At 36.0% G+C, this 26321-nt stretch overlaps 1 protein-coding gene across 4 annotated transcripts in view; it reads right to left on the bottom strand.

Moving 5' to 3' along the window:
* Positions 1-2208: 2208 nt before the first annotated feature.
* EPS15 (epidermal growth factor receptor pathway substrate 15) overlaps positions 2209-26321 on the bottom strand; it is a 52389-nt gene continuing 28276 nt past the window's right edge. For 2 of the 4 annotated variants that reach the window (XM_010582397.1, XM_010582396.1), the window contains exons 13-25: positions 24145-24217; positions 18969-19130; positions 18156-18353; positions 15955-16152; positions 15331-15408; positions 14881-14971; positions 13380-13415; positions 12371-12507; positions 10675-10744; positions 9400-9476; positions 8723-8885; positions 5992-6170; positions 2209-4097 (exon numbers count right to left, since the gene is read on the bottom strand). In XM_010582397.1, coding sequence (XP_010580699.1) covers positions 3951-4097; positions 5992-6170; positions 8723-8885; positions 9400-9476; positions 10675-10744; positions 12371-12507; positions 13380-13415; positions 14881-14971; positions 15331-15408; positions 15955-16152; positions 18156-18353; positions 18969-19130; positions 24145-24217 — 1609 coding nt within the window. In that variant the 3' untranslated portion in view covers positions 2209-3950. Of the gene's footprint in view, positions 4098-5390; positions 5428-5991; positions 6171-8722; positions 8886-9399; positions 9477-10674; positions 10745-12370; positions 12508-13379; positions 13416-14880; positions 14972-15330; positions 15409-15954; positions 16153-18155; positions 18354-18968; positions 19131-24144; positions 24218-26321 lie in introns of all 4 variants that reach the window. The other 2 variants (XM_010582398.1, XM_010582399.1) reach the window with 2 other exon arrangements.

Below are 26321 nucleotides of genomic sequence, written 5' to 3'. Positions count from 1 at the left end.
ATCGTTAGGGCGGAAAGATATGAAGACTGTTTGGTCATTGCACTAAGACTTAGGTGCTACAAGCTTATAAAGTGTGTCTCTCCCCAGCTGGCAGTTGTACCCTTAGCCACCGCTTCAGAGATTTGTTTTGCTTCCCCCTCCTCTCCCGCCTTTAAATTTTAATACCTAAACCTTGCTGCCAACAAGGAAGACAACACACAAGTTATTCTGCAGAGAGTTCAAGAGTTCAATAACACTCATATAGGTAACTAAAGCTCCGCTCTACCTACCAAAAGGGTAAATCTCAAACTTGGATCAAGACAGACCTTCAATTTGGGAAAATTACTGCCTACTTCCAGTACAAACTGTTGACTGTCTGCTTTTAATTTTACATTGTCTTGTGTTTTATAATTGCACAAGGCAAACGAATCCTCTTCCCTCTTACAATAAAAAGAATGGATGCATCTGAAAGCCAACCTTTATGTTCACTCTAATTAACAATGGAATTAAATTCAAGAGTATTCACTGACATGATATGGAATTCCATAAAGAGAAGACATATGACTTTAGTTGCCAATGTTTTGAACAGATACATTACTTTTCCAATTTCACCCTTTTATAAATTCAACCCCTACACTCCATACTCTCTAAAAACATGATCATCTAAAAATACCATTCTAACAGTATTGAAAATAAATGAGGTTGCACATCCATGCACACAAACCACTTTGAAGATTCAGGTGAAAGCATGATTAAAACATTCCAATACTAAAGTTATAGTTTTGGTAAATATTCAGATTCTGAAACAGTCAAATTTAAGTAGCTAAATGAAACTGTTCAGAAGGAAACAACACTAGGCAACATTGTTCTGACAGCTGAATGCTATTTCTGCGAAGAGGTGACATACAGCAGGTGCACGAGGTGGCAAAGGATGGCAACAAAGTCCACGTGAACCAAAGAAACCGAGAAGTCCAATACTGAGGTCTAACACAACAGCTTTTAAGTATTAAGCGGAAGGGTTAGTATTCTCTGTCACATCAAGTCTCCTGGCTTAAAGTCCACTGTGCTGAAGCAGACAGCTTTCTGGAGAACTCCAGTTAAAGTCAACCTTTAATAAAGGTGCTTCATTAAGGACCTTTATCGCCATTTTATTCCTTGTCAGTACTTCACAGTGATACAACAGGCTTGACATTAGTCCCCAGTACATTCTTCCAGTACAGTTTCTAGTTAAGTTGCTTCAGATAACTTGCACTCGAAACAGTAACTGTCAAGTGGCCAATTCATCTGCTAAACATGAGATAATCTCTTCAATCTTTTGAGTGCAATGGTATTCTGTGAATGCAATAGAAAGTTTTACATGACTATTAGAACTTCATAGTATAGGAAGCTAGAGAAAGACAGTGAAAAGAGGATATCAGATTATTCAAGATGATTAGCAACCATCTTCAGTTTCATGATAAAGAGTTAAATGGACTGCACACAATTTGGAGGGGAGAGAGGGTTGAAAGCGACAAAATCAGAGGCAAAGTGCACCCAAGATGGAAACTTGACAAGGGACTTAAAAGGAAAAAAAAAAAATAGACAGCTGCAGAAGGTTTCAAATAGCCTCAAGAATGTGTGTGAACCTGATAAAATTAATGCAGATATTACATTGCCTAATTCAACTGATGTCTCATTAAAAGAAAATAGGCAAAGAGATTTGAGTCCACTTAGGTGAGTATATTAAAACCTAGCATTACTGTAACAAAAGAATCAAAGACACATATAAGTCATTGTTGGAACTCCTAAACCTCTGACCAAGCAGTCTATGGCTTGACATAAAGGAGACATTATGCCGACATACATATTGAGAAGAATCGTATATGCTGGGTCAAACTAAGGATCTCTTAAGCCCTGTATGTTGACAGCAGCCAGTAGAGGATGCTTACATATCTTCACAGAGAAATCTGAAGTATCTAAATATTTAGGCTCTTCAACCCTTCTGCAGGCAAAAATCCTTGGACAAGAGTAGCCCAAGTTTTCTCTGAAGCTGCCACAACTCCTAATGAAGCAAGTGACAGCTGGGATTAGTGTGCACTTTAGCTAACCTCCAGATTCAGGCAGCTTTTTTCTCTGAAAATTAACCCACTCCCAACAGACTACAATTGGAACGTGTTATATTGTTTGCATTACATTTACATGTTGCTTTACAGCTCACAGCACCCTTTTGAAAAAAATAGGCAAACAGTTCACGCTTATGTACTTAAACTTTATTTCTTCATAATTACAGGCTATTGTTAGAATTTTTAAACAAAAGGGAAGTCTATAAATAGAGGCTAATCCAACCTGAACAAGTTTTTTTAAAAAAAAACAAAACCCAAACAGTTAAAACTTCATAAAGTAATGCCATTTAGCTCACAGCAGTGGTTTGTTGGTAGTCTGAATAAAAGTACTATAGTCAGAGTCAGTAACATGAAATGTAACATCAAATGACTCAAAACTTTAAATTCCATAAAGGAAAGCAGGAATATATATATAATATATACATATAATTTTGTGTTGGTCCACTGAGTATACATTTTGAACAAAAGATAAGAAACTATGTAATCCAGTTAAGCATATGATTTGCAAGATTAGTGTACACTCATTACAAAGATGTATAGATAAGTTACAACTATTTAATACTTGCAAAATTTTAAGTTACTTTTTTTGAGCAGGTATATAAATGCTCATTTCCCAGTGCAAAAGAAAAACCATCCCAGTCAGGTTACCCATTTTTCCTGAAAAATTGAAAACTACCCTCAAACTCATGCAACAGCAGCATTGATAGGTAATGGGAAGAGCTTAAATATACTGAAGCATGTCTGAGTTCTCCCCCTTTCCCCCCCAGTGCTGTGTGTTGAAACACTTCAATTTCCTCAACTGAAATACCACAGGTTAAAAGTGCAAGAAAAAATAAAATCTCTTGATGTTTATGCTGCTGCCATCCATTTTTCTTAGGGCAAAAGATTATTCTTTTTGGAATTATTTTAATGAAACTAATTCTCCAGAATAGAGTTCTTTCACAATGAACAATAAGTTATTTTCATTAACATTTTATCAATCCTACTCTGACTCAGTGACCGTAAAGAAATCATTCAGTTTAAGGTGCAACTATCAGTTGGCATTCAATAAATTACATATACAGAAAACAACTGTGGTTTAAAAAAAAAAAAAAAAATCAGACTACCTGTTTTTTCTTTCTATTCTCAATCCTATTTCAAATTGAACTTAACTTGCCAGTTCAGCTGCATATTTCACAGGCAAAAGTGGCTCAAATAGCAGTGGGGTCTCACAATTTGACAGTCATCTTGGCCAACAGCAAATGCACATGAACCTTCAACTTTATTGCTTTATAAAACAAAAGGTCTGTCTTAAAACCTATGACCATGCAAGAAAAGCATTAAAAGTTTCAGAAGGATGCACTCTTTCTCACTTAGACACCATGAAGATTGTTATTTCAAATCCAAACATAGAATCTTCAAAGAGAAAAATCTATATGCATACCTGTAAAATAAAGCACTCCACAACTCTGGCATTACTAAAATCTCTTTAGAAGGATAAAAGGTTTCAGATGACTAACTGCTTGGTGGGAGACAGCCAGCCATGGCAGAATAATCGCTATGTTCACTTTATGCTCAATTACCAACTGCTGACAGATTACAGTCAAACTACACTCTCACTATCTACATTTTGAACTGATTTGTTTAGCGCTGGGAAAAGTACTTTCTTCTCCTGAAAACTTGAGAAAAAATGAATGCTAAACTTAACAGTTATTCAAACAATAACCAAAAAGGGTTGAATTTAGGCAGAAACATTCACACCACTTTCAGAAATTTAAAACCTTTCATGGTTTCTTGTATATATGTATTTTCTGATTAACATTTAAATAGGTTAGGTATTCAGGAAAAGGGACAAAACAGTTGACATAAGACAAAATCTTATTCTAAACTTCATGCTTCTGATATTTCAGATTTACTGAGTGCAATAGCCAGTTCCAAGTCTTCTTGCTCTTGCTGTTTTAGTCTTGCCAATCTTTCTTTCTCTTCTCTCTCACTTTCTCTCTTAGCCCATTCAATCATGTCTTCCTCAGTAGAATACTGCATTTTTAAAAGACAAAATAAACCAAATTAATAATACAATGATAACTAATACTGTCCAAGTCTTTGGTTTAAGGGACAATTACAGTTTTTCAAAATATTGTATATATTCTAGTCTTCAAATACTACTTTTTAATTTTAACACACTATTACGATTAGCATAGCCTAAGGTTTAACTATTAAGAACTGCATTGAAGCCATCCAACTGATATATTTTTATGACATATGCCATGTTTCAAAATTCAGTATTAATTTTCAAAAAAGTTACAGAACAGAAAGTGCTATAATTTATATTTAAACTATTTTGGATAAAAACCAGTCTATATAAGAAAAATTTGGAATAAACCAGGAGAACATTTTACAAAATACTGTGGGATATCCTGATTTACCCTACTTTCATTAGGGATGATTCTTCCAAGTGACAATGACTGCAAAAATTAGCTGTAGAATGATTGTTAATTGCGCAGATGAAAAATACTTCTGCCAAGAAGCAGCAAAATAATACGGTAACCGTACAGTTAGAAGCCTAGTAGTAATATAGAGAAAGGCCAGTGTGATACAACAGGAAAAAAAAAAACAAAACAACAAAACCCAACAGATTCTTTCCATGTATATTGATGCAAACAGAATGTGAACTCAATTTCTGTGGTACAATGTATAAATCAGAGACAGTTAAGAGTATTACCTTACGTAAAATACAAAAGATTATGCTAAAGTTTGTTTCTAGTCAGCATGCAGAAAAGCTAAGAGGTAGGTGAAGGCCATGTCTTCACAAATGTCCCAATGTTAAGTCTGAAACAATTATCTTAATATACTCCAGGTAGTTTCTGCTATGAGCTGCGTCTTTGGGAAATAACTGTAGAAAAGCTTGAGTTTTTTCAATAGTTCACTTAGTATTTTCAGTAATTCCAGCTGGAAAAGAATACTTTTTCCTTCATAAGATAATGAACATTTTTCCTTTCTCCTCCACATGTCACATTCTCTCCTGCAAACTGGCTTCTCAGTCCCTTTAACTAATAACAGTGATCAATAACAGCATTTCAGAAATTATCATGCTACAAGACACATCAACCAGTGTAAGTCAATTTTGAGAGCCTGTCAATCCTCAGTTTACTTCAATCAAGCACATAGTTTATTAGGCCTGAAAATAAATAAAAAAGCACTATGATCAAGATACTGTAAATGCAAATTGCATTTAACAGGTATCAAGCTTGTAAGTGGGATGATGCCTTTCAAAACACCTATTTGCAAAAGCTCAAAGAAAAAAAAATATATACATAGGCATGCACAAACCTTTAGATTTGCTTCTACTGCTTGGACACCACGACTTCTATGAAATGGATTCTGGTTATAAAGAGACACTTACTACTTTTTACTTCATTGTATGTAAATCTGGAATTTACTAGCCATTCAAATTATATTTCATTAACATACACCATTATGAGGCTGTTTATCAGTATTTCAGTACATCGAAATGATGACCAAATGATTCAGTGACAGCTAAATTAAAATCACACCTTTTGTTTTATTTTTAATTGGATAGTTAACAGTGTGCTTGTTATAGACAGATAATTTAAATCTGCTGCATGCTCTGATAAAATGGATAATCCTTAGACCATAGATACTTAGAAAGTCCTATTTTCTAAAAGCTAGGAGGCCTTCATGAAAAACCGCACAAAAGCAATGCAATTTAAACATTAACTACAACATTTTGCAGTATTTTGTTTTAGGACAGCCTCAGCTGTAAACTAAATGTAAATACTGTTCTAACTGGAAGTGATATCCCTTTTGTACATGGGATATGTTTTAATATTTTAAAATAGACTGAAGACTTCAGTGTGAACCATTCAAAGCTGTCATTATACTGAAACAAATGTAAAAAGTGTTTACTCACAGTACTGAAGTTTGCAAAATTGTTGGGGTCAGCCTCTTTACTGACGCTGGTGGGAGCAAATGGATCACAGAATAGATCTGCTTCTTGTTCTTTGGGAATGTCTGGGGTGGGGAAAGGCTGAAATGGATCGCTCGGTTTAAAGGAATCTGAAGAGTCTATTTGATTGATAGGTCTTTTCCCTTAGATTAAAATGAATTTAAAATGAATTTAAGATAGCAGGTAATAACATGCCAAAAATAGTAAAAAAAACAAATTCAAAAGCTACTTGGAATGCAACCTCTCCTAGTAAACTAGTGGAGTTGCAATGACTTCAGAGGAAGGGTTGCCAATTAAAAAAATGAGGGTATGGTCCATAGTTTCTTAAAGGGTAATCAGATAAAAAGGAACACATGTATGTTAATGATTCAAGAACATAGTTATGTACTAATTAACTGTTTTGGGAAGAGAATTTCTAACAGTTTTGAGCCCCTATTCTACCAGCACAGTATTTTTAATTCTGCTTACCAACTGTCTATGATCATTGCAGCAAGGCTCTTTTATTATTTGTTTGGATCAAGTTAACACAATTTCATTCAGAGACCAGAAATGTATCTGTAAGTCTTCAAAACATCATGTCGTCTCACTGTGCTAACACCTGGAATTTCTGTAGCTTTCAAACTAACAGAATAAAGCAATATGATAACAAGCAATCACAGGCTTAACTATTTTGTTAATCCTTGCCTAAGTAGCAGCAGATATAACAGAATCAGGCACAAGCTGCCACCTATCTTGTTCTTTTTCAGGTTAACCCCAGTCAGCTTTCAACACCTTTGAGGACATTAACCCAAATACTTCCAAGAATAGTTGAGCCGAATTTCATCCCACCATTCTCTCCATATGTTACTGCTTACAGAAAAGGTTTCATTGCAGTTTCTTGAATTCAACTAGCGGGTTCTGCAAGTGGTTTGACACTTAAAATGGTCATATTTTAAAACTTGCTTCTGTTGCCATGTTAGATTAAAACTCTAGAATCGAACCAAAGTGCTTATTATTTTGCATATCACTGTTGTAAGTTAGTCTAAAAATTCTGTCATAGACCAAAAAAGATTCTAATTTGGCAATGATTTAGAGAATAGCCCCTCGGGAATATATGATTTATTTAGACACTTTGCAGATAACCTTGCCATGATAGCTCTCACTCACTGATGATGTTCTATTACTGGCAAACAACGCATGTCTATTTCTTGAACAATGTGGGAGAAGCAGCTTCAAATGCCATCTAGGGAATTATATTTCTACATGGGAAGAATTAATAAGTACAAGAATATGAAGTATAAAATCTCCAAATCTGCCCCAAAAATCATGAAATCAGGGTGCTTATCGGTATCTAGAAAGGCAACAGATTTCAGAGGCAAGCAAACAGCCCTGCTGCACACTTTCCAGTAGCATGACGAATTAGAGAGAAAGATTTTGGGGCATTTCTTTGTTTTGAATCATGCCAAAGGGGTAATTAAAACCAAATACACTTAAGTATCTCCATTTTTTATTTCTATTGGGAAAATAATTTATTGGGAATGGTTATGAAGATAGCCACAGTATTGTTTTTAATATGTGCAAATCAAAACAGGCCACTTTTTTCTAGTCATATATTGATAAGGATGCTGTTGTTCTGCCACTAGAAGCTTGCATTCAGAAAGCGGATATGTACACCACATCATAGCCGCTCCCATACAACGAAGTCAGAAATCCTTTTTTTGTTTTAAATAAGGACCACCATAAGAGGAAACACTATCAAACATTCAAATTATCATCACTTGTCATATCAGCTGTTTTAATGTTATTTACAATGAAACTGATCTCACATCAACATTAGAAATTAAACTTTAGTATTAATACTCCTACATTTACTGTGTTCCCCTTCTTTTGAGGAAGAAGATGAATATGTGTTTAAGTTTCATGCTACAGTTTTCCAAAACATCTTAAGATTCATCCATATAGTGCAACAGTGAAAAAATGATGCAATAGAGTTTTTAAAGAAAATGAAACAAAGGACAGAAACTTAAAAAGGAATACTAGTAATATGTTTTCCAATCTATGCAAAAAAAATATTTGAGAGTGAGAAGTCTGTTGTAACATGGGCTTGTCGCAACCACAAGGTGTTATCTTTGATAATCATGGCCTTTTCTGGAAAGCAGAGCGGTTTGTGTCGTGGAGTAGACCAGAGGACTTAGCTATCACTGAACAGAAAACAGCATAGGAAACTTGGGTTTATTACTATTACATTGGCTAGGTTTACTACTACAGACTTCCGGCAAGGCCACCTGGAAAAAGTTAATCTGAAAACCCGAGACAGTCATTTAACCCTATTTAATTCATTTTGCATTAAAACCAGAGGTTTTGCAATGGATAAAAACACACTGAACTCTCACTTTAAGCATAATTTAATGCAAGACTCACAATGTACCACATTAGTAACCATTTAATTTGCAACCATGCTACGTTCTTGCAGATACTTGTAATGACTCTGGTTTTTTCTGTTTTCTAAATCCTTTCTCTCTTCAAAAAACAAACTAAGACGCTAAACACCATGAAAAATATAACTCTGAGGAAACCATCTACAGATCAGGAACAGACTTGTTTCACATCCTGCTCATTCATTCTAAATTCAGACACTTCACCATCCCCTCAATTTTTGTCCCACTGCCAACATTGAAAAAGCTATTGTTAAAAACATCTCAGTATCAGCTCTTACCAGGTGGTGGTGGACAGGGCCTTGTGGGAGTTCCTGTTTTAGGGGGCAATGCAGGAGGAACATCTTCAGTTTTAGCTGGTGGTTCCTCAAATAAGTTTTTAGTTATGATCACATTGTTGACAGAACCTGACGTGGAAGAGCCAAAGGGATCCTCATTGTTGGCCTTCAACAAAGAAAACGCAACATACGCATTTTCAGTGCAATTCTACTATACTTGCCCATCTTTTCAATACTGCAATATTTATTTAGAACTGCAAGTTTGGACTAAGACAAAAAGAAAATACTTTTGTTTGGTTTTAGACATATCATCCACATACTCCAGGAGATTGAAAATAAAGAAAAATCAGGAATGGTTAGTGTGTACAGCAATATCAAGTTGAGTGCAGTTAAACATGCAAAAGTAATAGTTTTGCTGTTAAACTCAGCAGATTTAAAAAAAAAAATAGTATCACTTCAAATATGAAGAAAATACTTATAAAGCCACAAAGATTACATTGCATTGTTCACACTGGAATTGCAGGACAGTTTACTCTAAAGACCTCTTTTTCAATAAAGTCAGCCATTATAAATTCTCAGTATTGGCAAAACTGTAATGAAACTGTTGGTAGAGAGTAAGCTATGTCTTGTCACTGCAGAGTTTCATGCATTTTCTATGAGTAGCAGTAGCTTCGTATTACCTTTGACAGCGTGCTAAAGTCAGCAAAGCCACTTCCAAAGGATTCATTTCCAAACAGAGAGGCAAAAGGGTCTGTAGCTAAATACACACAAATCAAGCAAATACAATGAGATTTAAAGTTAAATATGAAAGAGACTGAAAAAAAAATTCCCACAACAAAAAAGCAACTGTTACATATTTTGCCGCACAGACTAATTGAAGTGAAATATTTTATGAAGTGGGCACTTTAATTTATTAAGTAGCTTTTACAAAAACTCTGAGTGTCAACTACCAATTAAGAATAGTAATTCTCCAGAACAGGGAGTAATTCAAAAGAAATACTGGTATTCTGGTTTCCTACATTAAAAAAAGTTAAATTCCACTGAAAGTATCAAAAAATCATACTACTGGATGTTCTGCTGAGATACATGCATGTATCCACACAGAGGTATTTTTTGTGCGCATGGACCCATAAATATACATACACAGATATGTACATGAACAAGAGCTCACTTCTGACTGTAGGCCCACTTGTGGAATAAAGTATCTAAACCTCGTATCATCTCAATCTAATTCAACAGTACCCTTTCATTTTTATGTGCCTCAGAACATGTAAAAACTTCTATTCTATTGCAAAGCAAGAAGTGCACTGTCTTTACTAATACTCACTTCTGCATCTCTAGAAAATGGCATTGTTTTTCTACAATTAAACTGAACAGCTTTACAATACCAAATCACACGTGGATTCATGTTTTGGATTACCACTTGTCAGTGCAACTTGGGAAAATAGGAGATTAGTCTTCCCTAAAACATCTTTAGCCCTCAGATAAGTGAGGGTCATAGCAAAACAAAAGGAACAAACTTGAACAGTAAAAATTCTTGATGAAGTAGTTATTCTATCCTACATCTCCTCTTGTGGTACAATGCTATCTTGTATGTTACTTAGAAAGTAATATGGAATCTCCAAAAATAACCCTAATGGGAAGCAGTACAAACCATTCAAATAGTCCAAACATTTAGATCAGGATATTTTACCAGTTTTACGTAAGGCAGAGGAACATTTTTGCAGAACCACTCTTCAGTGTTATGCACTACAGATAATCAGACAGTTTTGTTTTATAAAAATACCCCCCCTGCAAACTTGCACCTTATGTCATACCTTATAGGAAAATTCAGAAAACACAGGAAATCCCTAAAATACTCCACTGCAAATTCAGTTAAAAGACTAGAAACAAAAGTAAGCAAAAGCAAATTAAAATAAACCCCAGGAAGTCTGATGTGTATAATCTACTTTTACCTAGATCATTTGATGTAGTAACAGTTGTTCCACCAGGAGCAAAAGGGTCATTCTTCTTTGATATCTCTGTCTAAAATAAAAAAATTCATTTGGAGGGAAATTTGTTTTTCAGCTTAAAAGATTCGTCAATTCTATGAATACAGTCACAATTTGTTTTAGTTTAGATGTTTTAAGATAAAATATTTTGGAAGTAGCTTTTATCAGCATCAGTAAACAAGTCTGTCAACAGAAACTCCTCCCTCAAAACAGCAATTAATACTTTCAAAGGAAGGAACAAAGGGTACAATGTGCAACATACTTGGTAACCACCAACACAAAATTTAAGAATATCTACCACTCATTTTGGTTTCAGATTTCTACAGCCAGAGCCATCTTCATGAACATATAACTACAAGATAGCAACACCACAAAAGTGGTAAAGCATTTAGGATGAATGCATAAGTTTAGTTCAGAAATACAGATTTCAAGACTCTACTGCTAATCCCACACCACAGCTCTGACCCCCCCTCCCCCTTTTTTTTTCCTCTTCCATACTTCTCTTATTATCAGACTGTAATATGACCAAGAATTGCTTATATTAGAATATCAAGACATGGAAGAGGACAGTGTGCTAAGTATTAAAGATTGTAGAAAACTAATTTTTAAGGTTGGAGGTGTAGGCTGTGCTGTGTAATATGACCTTGAGATCTGCATAATGTGCTCACCACATGGAAGGACACCACCACCGTTAGGTGCAGTGATTTCTCACTATCTTGGCTGTTATGGGTTAGCCACAGGCACACTCTACAGCCACTTAACTTGCTTCCTAATCCTAATCCACATGTATCTAATTTTTATATATGTATACGCATATTTTATACACACAGAAAACTGGAAGTGAAGCATGAACAGAAGCAGCACTGAGCAGGAAAGGAGATGGCAAAAGGATGGAGATGAACTTAAGACATGACGAATTTCAGCTTCTTGGATTGTTTGTCTATCGGCCCTAAATATTACCTCGTCTTCATCAAGTTCTATCCTACATCAGAGAAGGTATCATGCCCAACTCTAGTTTATTATAGGCTCAAGACTTATCAATAACTGTTCAGTTATAACGTGAACAGCTATAAGTTACACCAAAGTACACCTGAAAGAGGTACATTCAGTAAGAATCTTCACATTATGAGAGGGCTTCAATGACTCTTATTAAAAAACCACAACAAAACCCAAACAACATACACGTACAGAACAATTTTCAGAAAGGAAACAACTTTTCAGAAGGGAAACCCCATACCACAACAGATTTCAGATAAGATATAGAACATACTTATTGATCCTATAATCTTTACAGACAAAAATCAAGTGTCTCAACATAACTTGGTGAGATTAATCTTGGGTTTCTTTCAATGTTTACTAAGTTCCAGCAGCTACCAACAGAACTTAGTTCATTATTCTCAAATGTTCTTATCTGTGGAGCAACGAAGCTCCACACTGAAACATTTTTTTTAAATGTTTTTATTTTTACTTCTATTTAATCCGTGACTACTTCTAGAAAGTAGGACACAAAAGGACAAGACAGAGCCATGGGGTAAGAGGTAACCTTTTACCTATACAATTTCTGAGTATCAGCTTTTCAAGACATGTCCAAATGTACAAAATAGGTTATTTTGTCCAAATCATATATAGAAGGAAGTAAAAGGTATGCTACCAAACTTACTGTGTTATTATTACTGTTGTCTGCAGTGCTAAATGGATCAGTGCCAGCAGTCACAAAAGGATCAGTGGAGGATTGTTTGAAAAAACAGTCAGATGCAAAAGGATCTGAGCCTTTGAAGGGATCACCACCAAAGGGATCTAAAAAGTAAACATCTCATTAACATTTCTGCTAGCTTTACTTAGCTTGATATCTTAAAAACTAAAGATTATATTGCTTTTTTCATACTTCAAGAAGGTGACACATTTAAGACCAAGGATCTCTGAAGTATGAAATTAATCTGTGAATAATTTGTATTCTGTGATTCAAAACATTAGACAAGCCAACATTTTCTACACATCATGAAAACTTTGGATGGTGCCAGTGATTCAGTTCCAGAATTATCTGAGCATATAGGTTTTTTTAACAAAGCTCCCTAAAAATGAAGCATTTTACAAAACCTAATGTTTCTCAGAATTCTCCTACCCTCCTCTCCTTCACTCCCCACACACAACTGATGTTTTCTTATTTGGCACTTGGTGCTCAATGCTATTTTGCTATAGCCTTCCTACAGGTCATTTTGCTTTTTTGTCACCAGTAACTCCATTCATTGCAAATAATGCAATGACATTGCCTATACAGCCAGTCTAAATAGAGACTTCCCACCTTTTCCAATATTTAGTTCTAAAGAAAGTTGCTAAGTTAAAAGCCTTTAAAAGAGTACAGTCCTACTTCTTTGCATACAAAACCAGGAGCAAGAGTTTGGGGCCTTCTGTTCACCACCTTCACATACTTAAATCCCAACTAAGGATACGTCCAACAGCCAGAGAGAAGTTCACTGGCAATGGGCTTCTCCGAAAAGCTTTAACACAAGTGGACAGCTGCTACTGCCATACATCTATCTATCCTATGGTGACTTTTTGGGTCATTTCCACCTTTTTTGCACTGCAAGTGGTGACACTTTTCCCCACATACTCTTTTAGTAGGAATCATTTAGAAAAACAAACACATTAGAAGTTACAAAGTTACTTACCAATTTTCCCAAAAGGGTCATCTTTGAAGGGATCACCTGTTTAAAAAAAAAAAAAGGGAGAGAAAAGTTACTTGTCATGAAGCATGTACTCATCTGAAGTCTTTTGCGCATAAACTCCTTTCTACAGCTAGAATTTAAACAACTCTCACTCAGAGGAATAGTTTCACTATTTTCAGTAGAACTACAAGAGCTAGCATCAGATGAAACAAATATTCATTAAGTAGCTCATTGCCATCATGAAATACACACAAAAGCAGCCATCTCAAAGATGCATTTCTGTTGGCTATTGTCCATAAACACCAACATTATGCAGTATTTACCACCACAGTAATCCAGGCTAACCACTGATAGAAACTTAGTCCCAATTTTGATTAATTCTCACAGGTGCCATGGATGGTAGCTCCTAAGCAAGTGTTCATTTCTGTACTGGATGCATGGTCCCAATTGCATCAGTTCTACTCCCTCAGCTACACGTGAGAGAAGTACATATACTGTCTCTTATCTGTAGGTATCTACCCCTGAACATTCTGAGCGCACAAAGCCCAAAAGGTTGACTACTAACAGACATACCTTTCTCCTCTGAAAGAAAGGCCTTGTCATGTGCTGTAAATGTAGGACCACTTCACTATAAACAAAAATCAAGCAATATCTACACAGAAACATTCAAGCTGTTTTAAATTAGTTTAATTTATTAATTAAAAGTATTAAATCTGCACTGACATTCTTTAAGAAGCCAATTGGTCTGAAACAAATATAGCTTATTTTCCTTTCGAAGCAATACGAGCTAAATTGATCAGACCATGTTGATTCTGAAACCCTGTAAAATCATATTAATGTAGCTGAAAACATCTGCTTCAGCAGTTAATCCAAATTAACTCCACTTCTCCAAGTAGCTCCATATAGACAGATCACTTCTTCCAACATAAAAGAAAAAATAGCAGAGCAACAGCATTCATAAGTGGCAAGTTCTTAAAAATAAAAGCATAGCACTTCCACAAGACGAACAGACGGTGCAGTTCCACATTACCTTTTTCTGAGTGCCAAGCTCACCATAAGTAGGCCACAGCCATTCATTCTCAACAACCCACACCCTCCCCACGCCACAGCTCCCTGAACCCTCAGTTGATCTGTTTGCGGATCTGTGCTGCAAATTAGATTAGCAAGACCACATGTATCACAAGTATGCCCACACCTTTAAGACCAAAATGCAACCAGGGGTGCAGGGAGGAGGGATGTAAGAGAAGTACTCAGGAAGAGCAGTGAGGGAAAGGTGTGCTTTTCATAGCTAATTAGAAAGTCCAGATGAAGGAAGGAAAAACATGCTGGAGCTCTCATTTCTATCATATCTATTTTTGTAATGCTATTGGTTCCACACTGCCGTCACTCAAGCATCTTCACATTTATTCTATAAAGAGCAGTTCCAAGGTGAAGATTAGTCTGAGATGTGTTCATACAAGACCTGTTTCTGCAAATCTGCACTTAGAGAGAAAAGTTTACTTACTGCCAACAAAAGGGTCAGACTGGAAGAACTCTAAGCTGGCTTCAGAAACTAGATCAGGCAATGGATGAGATTCAGCATCAAATGGATCTTCCTGGGCAATGCAAAAGAAGTAGAGAAAGGTATTAAATTTTTAAGACATGCAGGACAGAAAACACTTATGTCATCTTGTGTTACCATTTAGTAGCTTCTTAAAGCTGAAGAAAGAGAGACAGCTAGAATTCTACATAATTCATCAATGGAGAGTCAAAATATTTCTCAAAACAGCCTGCCTGCTATATGAGATGACATGTTTTCATGACATTGCACTCTAAATAAAAAAGAGTAAGAAATGACAATTTAATTTCTCTCTTGTTCTATAACTATGATACAAATTACATGATGCAAGCCTGAAACAGTTTAACCAGGATTTTTTAATTTACTTTTTCCTCCCCCAAATCTCAACAAACTCACTTTTTTGGTAATAGTTGCAGCTGGGGTCTCTTTCTCTTCTTCCACAACAGAGGCTGTTGTTTCAGGACTATTCCTTATCTATAGAATGATAAAAGCAATTCACCATAAATAAGTAGATAGAAGACTACACAACGTAATTTTAAGTATTAAATAGCTAAAAGAATATACTAAAGGATACTTCAAAAGGTTCATACTTATTATAGAACATACTGAAGTGTTCCATACACCCTGCGAAAGTTAAAAAAAAAAAAAATCAAAAATCTACTGGGATATTTAAAGCAAGACAGTAGCTTTAGATTTTCTGTACTATTCCTTATTCCATTCTTGTTGCACCAACTGCAGACAGCTGCTCTCCTTTAATGTTAATTCTACTATTTAAATTTATGATATTTTGCTTTGGAAACAAATACAGAAAATTTTTTTTGCCACTTTCCAGCCAGGCTAAAATGGCCTCCTTTTCTCCTTATCAATTTTCAGATTGCAGAAACATAGTCTCTTAGAATAGCACCCTGAAATTTCATTTGTGCAAGTGTTTAAAAATATAATCAATCTTGATACATTCTTAACTTATTCCAACTTCACAGCTGCACTGCATCATGATCAAGCAGACAAAACACTACTCACTGGAGACACACTGTTTATTCGTTCATCTTCTGCTATACTTTCCCTTTCAGCATTTTCATTAAGGTTAGCAGTTTCACTGCTGCTGTTGCTAAGACTAGAATGATCCGCAGTTCCATTAACAAGCGTATTATGTGGCTGAGAGTGCCAGCTAAATTGGTTATTTTCCAATTCTTTCAGTTCAAGAAGTTTTGTCTGCACCTGTAAACAGAAATAAATGTATATGCATCAGTACGGCAGCACAGAGAAGCTAGTATATGACCACACCCTCTTAAATATAACATAGAAGATATATGCCTGAAACTCTTCTTTTTCAAAAGCATATATAATAAAAACCATGTTCTTTCAATCAAAGGGTGAAATTTGAGAGACAAGCACAAATCTGATCTAGAAGAAATGCAATGTGGTTGAAAGACAGACCTGAGAACCCTCTCCGCCAAGGAAGCAGACTGCATCACTTGCAACATTGAGACTTGTTGGTTTGTTTCTATTCAAAGTCCTAAGAACAGTTGCAAAGCCTTCAGTTTGTTTTTTTTTGTTTAGTTTTTTTGGGGTGAGGTTTTTTTTGGATGTTGGGGTTTTGTTTTTGTTTTGTTTTGTTTTTTTTTTTTAAATTATGTATTTGTAATTGCCTTAAACTCTAAATTAAAAAGGCTGCTTTATCAGAATTCTCATCTTCCAAGAAGGAAAATTACAAATTCATTATCTTCTCCCACATGACTTTAGAAGTCTACAAAATCCACAGTGTATCTTCCTAAGCAGTTACATTCACATTATTATTTCAGCAATATGCTTAACGCAGTGCCTCACAGCAAAGATTTACAACCAGCATTCCAGTTATGAAGGAATTACTGGATTTGGCAGATTATGCAGAAGAATGAACATAGTTCAGATATTTAGATGTCTAAATCCCACTGACTTCTGCTAGGTCATTCACCTAAAAGTTTTCATTGCCTTGCACATGTCACAAGCCAGGTGGCAGCAAAGACAACACCAGGTGTCTTTCAAACACACGGACCTCAGACCAACCATTAGATAATCTTGCCTAAAGCACCACAGCACCTATTGTTCATTATTTGTGAGCCAAGGGCAATAAAATCGGGAGTACTCATATAAAACCTATAAAAAAAATAAAAGGTTTGTAGTACAGTCAAGCACAACCACTTATATTATCAGCCTCAAATCTGTTCACTGCAAGTACCTCTTGCTAGTATATTAATATTGAAATAGCATAACCTTCTCTCTACCTGTGATGAAATGATGGAAAATCCATTTGTTTACTTCTCGGTTTCTAAACCTCAAAGCCAAATTTAAGAATTATTAATATGTTATAAGGCTTTTCAACAGAAGAAAGTGTTCTTGCATGAACACTAGCAGTGGAAGTCTTAAGCAAATAAAAAAAAAAAAATCTTAGAAAAATCGTTAAAGAGTTACAGACATGAATTGTGTGAAATGACCAAACCAAAAGCCAGCCACTTCTAGGGTTCAAAATTAATCGGAAGGCTTTTCATTTTGTTTTTAACTTGATAACAATGTGACTCTAGCTAATATATTAGACAGCTGGATTAGACAGAGAAGGAGAATAATGAGGAAAAGGTGTGCAAGCTAATGCATCACTGAAGTAATAACAAATCACTGATTATAGATAGGAGCTAAAAGTGTTCCTTTAACATAACAGCAGACACTTCAAAGCACAGTGCTTAAAAACCAGTGCAGCCATCTCTCTACTTCTCACTATCTAATCTCAATCCATTCTATTCTTACATTCACCTTACCTTCCCTCTTCAACTATGCACTAAGTAAATGTTATTAGTAATTTTATACTGACTTCACATCAATTAAGGAAGAGTGAGAGCATGCCTCAGGCCATGGCTGAAGAAGAAAGCTTAAGTAACTACTGGACATAGAGAATTTAAACATGCATTATCCATTTTTCATTTATTACATTAAGACAAATTATTTACGAAGTGTAATAAATTAATCCTTTTTATTAACAAAACTTGGAGAAAAATCGTGAAATATCTTGAGTGACTTGAGTCTGCCTGTAAGAATCCTAACTACTAGCACAGAACACATGTGTAAGCAACTAAAGACATGAGCAAAAAAAGAAAACAACGCCTTCCCTTTAAGAAAAACCACACTAAAAGTTGTCAGGGAAAAAATAAATTTTTTGGGGGGCAGGGGAGTCTTTCACACTGCCTTACTGAATTGATTTCCTGTTGTGAATCCTGCAGATGTTGCTGAAGAGGTCCCAGCTGTGCTTTCCCAGACTCTATGCAATGCTCAAGCTCTGCAGTTTCTTGCTGCAGGCGACTCAGCTCCTCTTGAGCTTTGGTCAGTTCATCTTCATACGCTGAAATCTTTGATTCCTGGCTTGTTATTTCAGCCTTCAGCATGGCAATCTAAAGCATGAACAATATTTCAAAGCCAAATAAAAAACCCAAACACTTCCAAACACATTCCAATACTATTATTTATGACCAGAAAAATTAAAAACCTCATAGCTATTGCAGAGATTATAGATCATACATGAATGAAAGGTTAATTCCCGATTGGTCTCAGTAAGATCATAGTATTCTAGCTGTTTGCCTGACCAACACAGATATTTCTAATACTGAAAATACCATTTGAGACCTTAAAGAAATACTATAGCAGTATATTAGAAAAAAATCCTCATACCCATAAGATGATTTTTTTAACCACTAAGAAATCAGTCCCAGTAATTAGTGCTTCTAATTACACTTACACTGCATTATAATTTTGCATTATTTCTTTGCACTTATACTTGCACACAAATAAGGTTATCTCAGCATATTTGTTGACACACTGATATTAAATTAGGAGGTCACTGAAGTGAGTGACATATATCCTACTGTTTGTTGGTCACAAAGTCTTGACGCTCGGGCTGTTTATTCATTAAAGTTTTTTCTCCTGCCCCAGCAATTGTAACACTGCAAGGCTGAGTTCTTCAAAATGAGGCAGTTACTTTTTCAAGGGCCTTAGCCACTAGACCTTACCAAATGGGCCTCCTCTGCACACTTCTGCCTGATATCATTAAGTTGCTCTTCCAATTTGGCCTTCTGCTCATCAAGATCATTGAGGATTTCCTGCGCTTCCTGTTTCTGAGCTTGCAGCTTTTGGAGATTACTGCTCTCCCGCTTCACTTCATCTTGTAGATCCTGTAATAAAACAGATTAGCTTTGCATTTGTTCCCTCTCTCCTCCTAACCAGTAAATTCCACAGCATAAACTGCAGTACCAACTCAGACTTCAAAGTATCAACAAATTATCTTTCAAAAGCTAGCATGTATAATGTCATTATAAAAGCTAGCATTTATGTCAGACAAGCAAGTATTCTCAAATTCTAATTCTAAGACAAAAATAATCAGGTTATTTGCTTTTTCCTTTCTTTAGTAAAAAGAATCTCACTGAAATATTGACGATTGTGCATCAACACAGAGATTAACTGTTTTACTCACAGGGAGGTTAGGATTTAATTTTGAATTTAGAAGTCGTCTTTATTCAGGCTGCTACATTGTCTCTCTCCTATGTTTTAGCAATATGTTTTACTGAATTCCTTAATAACAGAAATTCTTTATTCTGCTCCTTCCCCCTTCAAAAACACATAGCCAAAAATAGGAACTTGTTTCAGCAACATGGTAAAGGACCAAACCGGTGCATTATTAACCCAAATGCACTCCATTCTAGAGTGTCCCTGCCTCTGATTCTGCAAAAATCAGCTGAAAACTTATTTTCTATGTAACAGTACTGGTAAGAAATGCACATTCACTACACAACAATATGGCATCTTTTAATTTATGAAACAGCAGCAAGTATGTATCTTGTGTTCTAAGTACATTAAGTAGCATCATATGATAATTAGTTCATTTCTGAACAACAGGAATGGTTATACTTCAACAAACTGCAGAGATAGCATTGAAAAAAAGGTCAAGTGAAGAATTTAGGAAGAAGAAAGAATCGTCAAAGTCAAGAGGAAGAGAAAATACAGGGAGATCAAAAAGGATTAATACAAAAGGAAAAGTATTAGATGAAAAGAGAAGATTGCAGCCTTTCTGAGACAATATGGTAATTGAAGGAAGAATCATGAACAACAGTAAAAAACAAACAGAGATAAAAGAAAATGAAGAAGGATAAGAAAACAAGCTGACGTGAATTTCTGATTAGATCATACATTTGTGTGCTGCTCTACGCTAAGATCCTGTTGTCCTTTTTTAGGGGTGTTTTGTTTGGGGGGGGGGGGTGGCAAGGGAGATAGTCTATCCATGTGTGCTAACACCTCCACATAATCAGGACAAAAAAGCCAGATAGAAATAGAAAGGCATATGGTGTAGCAGTCAGATGCTAGGGAAATAGGTAAGCTCAAGACAACTGGAAGACTACCTAAAGAAACATCATAGATGCTTCCATGAAAAAAAAAAAAAAAACCAACAACCAACCAAACAAAAAAAACCCCAAACAAAACACAAAACCACCACACAACCCCCCCCAAATCAAATTTGAAGTTCGCTAAAGAGTAAATGACTGATGTACAGCAGTCAGACTAGATGAATTACTGGTTATTTCTAATCTATGAAAGACAAACCAGCACACACATGCAAAGCTCTGACAGCAGCTACTGACTTGGATAATTTGGACACTCTTGATCCATTCATTTTTTACATTGCTTTGAAAAGCAAGTATCAGCTGACACTCAACACAAGCAACAGGGGAAAAAGTAACAGCTTAAAGAGATTTCAGTCTCCTTTCTCCAAAGAAAGCAAAAATTCACATACACACAAGCTAAATATAGATCACCTCCACTCTTGCTACTGTTCCTTGAATCCCAATGTCTGTCCTAGACACTGCAGTAGAGAAGCACTGAAGAGACTTGACTAAGCCTGATGGCTCCCAGAAGGAGGAAAAAAAACCCAACCAAAACCCAAACATGTTCACATAACCACTCCAGAATTAAAGGTCAGAGTAGATACAATACACAGAACTGTGGATAATACTCAAAGACACATCTTCATTAAGTAAACCAGGCTCCAATTAAGCTCTGATTTCAAAGAACACCCTCAGCAGAGGAACAGCATCTTAATGTTCAAGCACTGAATGAGATTCTATATGAAAACCATTAACCTATTTGAGGTGGTACAAACTAGTGTTTTTATGGTAATAGTAATCCTTGTATTAGATTTACAATCATTATAACTCTCCATGCTAATGTAGTGTAGGACAAGGGAAGTCTAGAGTTCTGTATTTCCACAGATAGACAATGGATTTAATAGCTTGCCAGTCTGTACTTCAAACAATTCACGTGCTAAGAACTAATAAGCCTGAAAAAGCACAGAGAAGTTAAACTTCACTGACTTTCTAATGGCTTTGGTGCCCCACAACAAACAAAGAATAGAGAAAAATCCATACTGAGTGGGATACTCAGAGCGTAAATCTGTTTAAGAAAACTGTGGCCAACAAGATCAAAAGGCTAGAAGAGAAGGCCAGAAACATTCTGGACTACTTAGAAGGCCACAGTCCCGAAATACCTTTCACTTTCCCCCCCGCCCCCCTCTTCCCTGAAGTAGGGTCTCACATGCAGTTACATTTTTTTCCCCCAACTCATGTAAACCTATATTATGCTTTGTTCAGGAGTTACATGCATTTGTTCTCAAAATTTCTTTACAAAATTTCAGTATCCCATTGAAAAGTAAAACATAGACCTTTTGACTACACATCAATAAAATTCTAGGGAACATGTAATTGTTGGGAAAGCCAGGAGAATTGCCACTTATTTCAGAGTCTTAGGAGGCAGACTGAGAAACCATGCCCATACATGTGAAGTGTTAGATGGCAGATAAGAGTCTTGTGAATGCGTCCCAAAGCCCACTGCTTGAGGCAGTGCCTAGCGGCTGAAGCAAAGACTGCTCCAACATCTGTGTCTAGAAGAACAGGCTGGTGATGAGAGAGCAAGGGCATACCCAGGTAAAAGGATTTTCAGATGCCACTTGGTATGTGGTCAAGAACTAATGTTTTAGTTACACATTAACTCTCTAAAACAAAGTTCTCTACTGCCAAGACGAATATTTCATATCCGAGTTTATTACTCCCATATTTATAGGAAAATGCTAATCCAATCACAGAATAAGTTAAATTGCCTTAGAAGTTTCTTGATTTTTGTTATTCTGCCCATAACTAAGAAAAAAACCCTTAATCTTTGCTACCAAAGAGCTGATAATTTAATAAACACATTAAAACCATTAGTATGCTATGTTTTCCTTCCAACTCTTTTTCTGTCTTTGCTTTTTAGTATCTATTTACATAGTATATAAATTACTTTTTATAGAAGAAAAAACTATTGTTCTTCCCCTCCTCCCATAGAAATCAGTTCTATCCATCACAGACCATGGCTATATTTGAGATTATAATTTGTGTCCATGGAATTAATTCTGGTATCAGAAACCCAGGAGTGTGATGCCATGAAACTAGCTGGATCCAAGGCAGCAGATTAGAACACACTGTTTCTGTGCACCATCTTTAGAAATGTCATCATTAGAATAAAACCAGAAGAAAAAAGCATGATGTAAAGATATTCTTAGTCTGTCACCACTATTCTCTGAAGTTCTAGAAAGTTTCCTGAAACATGCAGGTCCTCCAACATTCAGGAGCAAGAAAGGGACCAGAGATAAAGGGCCACCAGCTTAAATAAATGCTGCAGCCATTTCCCATTTGATTCTGATGGTTTCTCATTTTTCTGACAAGCCAGTTCCTTCTCTGCAGACTGACAGAACTCTATAACTCCGTATTTAACAAAGGACAAATAGCTTGCGCGATCACTAAGCAGTTAAAGACCTGAGACAGTTGCTTCCAACATTACTGCTCTAGAGACAATGACTTAATTGATTCTGTGATGCTGCTGACTATCAAAGACTAAAAAGATGCAGATTACACTAATACTGTAACATTAAAGGTAAGGTTTTATTTAGCTTTATATACCTTTTGTGCAAAGGGACCAGTGAACTCAACCTTCACATGAACACACACAGACTCCAGAACACACTAACAAAATCACCCTGTGTGCAAAATCAGGAATACCCATAAGAATTTTTAACAGTATGAAAAGGCAATCTGCAGAGTGGGGAGGGGAATGACCGCTGCATGCATGTACGGAGTCACAGACATGGGCAACTTCCGTATGCATTTCTGCAGCTGCTGAATCTAGCTGCCATCGTGACTAACAGGCCAGCATCTGATTATCTTCTGAAAGGTCAGACTATTAATTATCATCCAGGCTTTAAGGATATTAAATAGCTAAGCACAAAATTCACAATGGTTGTAACACATTGGCTCTTTTTCTGCCCAACACAAAGTAAAATGCAGAAATCTTGCATTATTTGTTCTTAATCAAATAAAGATTATTTAAAATAATAAAGATTCCTAAAATAAATGTAGAAATGAATGTAAGTGATCAGATATCACACTTAAGTTTTTTCTTAAAGCAGCAACTCCAGCTGCTTTTGCAGCTTAAAATTTAATTGAAATATTGCTTTGCAGCATTTAATTCAGAGCTTGGCTAGACTGCTAGCACCCTAAGCACCGATGCTGACTGTATGAATTTTAATCCCTGTAAAACACTTGTAAAATTTAAATTTTCCAATATTCTGGAAATTCAATGTCATCCTTTTAAATAAAAATCAAATAGATTATTTTTTAAATCCACTCATGTTAGGCAAAATTAACTTGAGGCAATATTCTTCCCAAGCTGGTAATTACTGCGACTCTTAAGAAGCAGCCTCATATACAAGCCCTTTTAATTCAGCCACTTAAGTTTATTAATTTGCAGTGCTACAGTGTCTTCTCTAGTTTTAATTATACATCAGATAGCCTTGCTAAAAACCAAACCAAAACAAAAAAGAAAAAACAAAAAGAAGAAACCTATTCTTTTGTAATATTTTTCATTTAAAACTCCATGCAGGCTACATATCCTAGGAACTGGCACATTTATATAAATACACACACCTACACCAACCCACATTCGTATAGAAAATACACTTCAGAGTACATTCTTTTTCCTAGACACCAATTTTTTTCTTTTTACTGAATGAGTGATGTGATCTAAACACTCAGTAATCCCACTGCCATTAAAACACCACATGGTGCAATATCAGGTGACCGAACAATAATTTTGTGTCTTATTTACCTGGACCTCACTTGTCCTCTGCTTGATGGTATCTTCTTTCTCCTTCAGGTCTTGCTCTACATTATTCTTTTCCCTAGAAGACCAGCAAACAATGCAAGAATACTTAAGAACATCAGCTACAGCAGGTACAGTTATCCAGCCCCCTAAGCCTGTATCTCTCTTTAAATACATAGTGAAACATTAAACACAGAAGATGTGAGGGATTTCTGCTTTCCAAATTATTTACAAGACAGAAGCCCACAGAAGTGTTCTGCATAAAAAAAACCCTGTCTTTTCACCCAACTGCACTTCACTGATAAGAATGGCTCAAAAATGGAAGGGGGCGGGAGGGAGAAATCAATGAAATACTGTCTCCAGTGATCTCACTGTTGCTATGGAGCACTTGTCTAATGAAAACTGCTGGGAAAAGTGGGAGGGATTGCATCAGATTCCATCTATTAACCCCTGCAACCACAGTCATTCCTATGCTAACAGCAGCTAGAAAACATTTGCAGCAGGCCAACCTAGCCGATTAATGGACTCTGCCTATTAGATTTTAGATATATCTATTGGTAGGCTTGGTCAGAAGAAGAAAGGTCAGCTTGCTGTAATCACTATCTGCTCAGAGACTCCACATGTCATTATTTGCTGCGTCATATCAAGTCTGTCTCTACAGACATTTATTCAAGTTTAAAAGTGACTACTAATGACAGGGGAATTATCATCAATAAATTCTTGGCAGTCAGACATAACAACAGCTTTAAGAAAGGGAAAAAAAACCCAACATACAACTCAGAAGTGTTACTGTTTTTAAAAAGTTCTAAGTGTTTATCTCTAGACAGTATATGGAATCTTTTCTCCTTTCACAGATACAGAAAAGCATTAAGCTTTACAGTTTTAACACTATGTTCTGTATACAGATATTTACTTTCGTAAAGATTTCATCAACAAATTAGCACACACATTAAAAGTTAGAATTTGAACAATGATAAACCTAACATTTCTAAATGAAATACCATAATGAAAAGCTGTCATATTACTAGTACATCTTGAAGTTAAGGTAGCTTCATATTTGATTACCAATCTGCTGCTATTAAATCTAAAACTATTAATTTTAATCTTTATTCTTATCTAATACAGAAGAAAACATTTCTGTCTCCAAAGTAAAGCAGGTCTACTCTAAGTCCTCTTAAGCTGAGGAATTCTTGTTTACTGCTAAACCGCTGTCCTGGTTTCAGCTGGGATGTAGTTAACTGTCTTCCTAGTAGCTGGTACAGTGCTGTGTTTTGAGTTCAGTATGTGAAGAATGTGGATAACACTGATGTTTTTAGTTGTTGCTCAGTAGTGTTTAGACTATAGTCAAAGATTTTTCAGCTTCTCATGCCCAGCCAGGGCACCTGACCCAAACTGGCCAACGGTGCATTCCATACCATGGGACGTCCCATCTAGTTTAGGAACTGGGAAGTGGGGGGGGAGGGATTCGCCACTCGGGGACTGGCTGGGTGTCGGTCGGCGGGTGGGGAGCAATTGCCCCGGGCACCATTTGTACATTTCAATCCTTTTATTACTACTGTTGTCATTTTATTAGTGTTATCATTATCATTATTAGTTTCTTCTTTTCTGTTCTATTAAACCGTTCTTATCTCAACCCAGGAGTTTTACTTCTTTTCCTGATTTTCTCCCCCATCCCACTGGATGGGGGGGGAGTGAGTGAGCGGCTGCGTGGTGCTTAGTTGCTGGCTGGGGTTAAACCACGACAACCGCATACAATGGAAAACAGAAGAAATCCAGATATCACAGATGTTAAATGAACATTTGCTCTGAAAAATAATTACTATAGATTATGTTCTGCTATTATTTATCTCAGTATCTGATTAAAGAGCAACTTGCTGATTGTGCCCAAAGAGAAAGTTTAAATGGATGGAAAAGGAAATATGTGGAAAGAGGGACTTTGAAGAAAACAAGGCTAGTTATTTTGTTAAGTGTGAACCTTCAAGTTACATAAAATTCCTCACTCTCCATCCATCAGAAAAAAGTGTCATAGAAATTCTAAGCAAATCTTTACCATTTCCATCAAAGCTATAGCACACTCTTCTAGCTCAAGAAACTAGTATTTGTAGCACAGTTGCACTTAGATACTTAAAGCATTACAACACAGGGTTGAAACAAGTTCTGTTGATTTTGCCTTCCGTAACTTT

Source organism: Haliaeetus leucocephalus, unplaced genomic scaffold (genome assembly GCF_000737465.1).
Source record: "Haliaeetus leucocephalus isolate CR32 unplaced genomic scaffold, Haliaeetus_leucocephalus-4.0 Scaffold848, whole genome shotgun sequence".
Lineage (NCBI taxonomy): Eukaryota > Metazoa > Chordata > Aves > Accipitriformes > Accipitridae > Haliaeetus > Haliaeetus leucocephalus.
The sequence above is the reverse complement of the archived record's forward strand: the minus strand, read 5'-3'. Positions and strand labels throughout refer to the sequence as shown.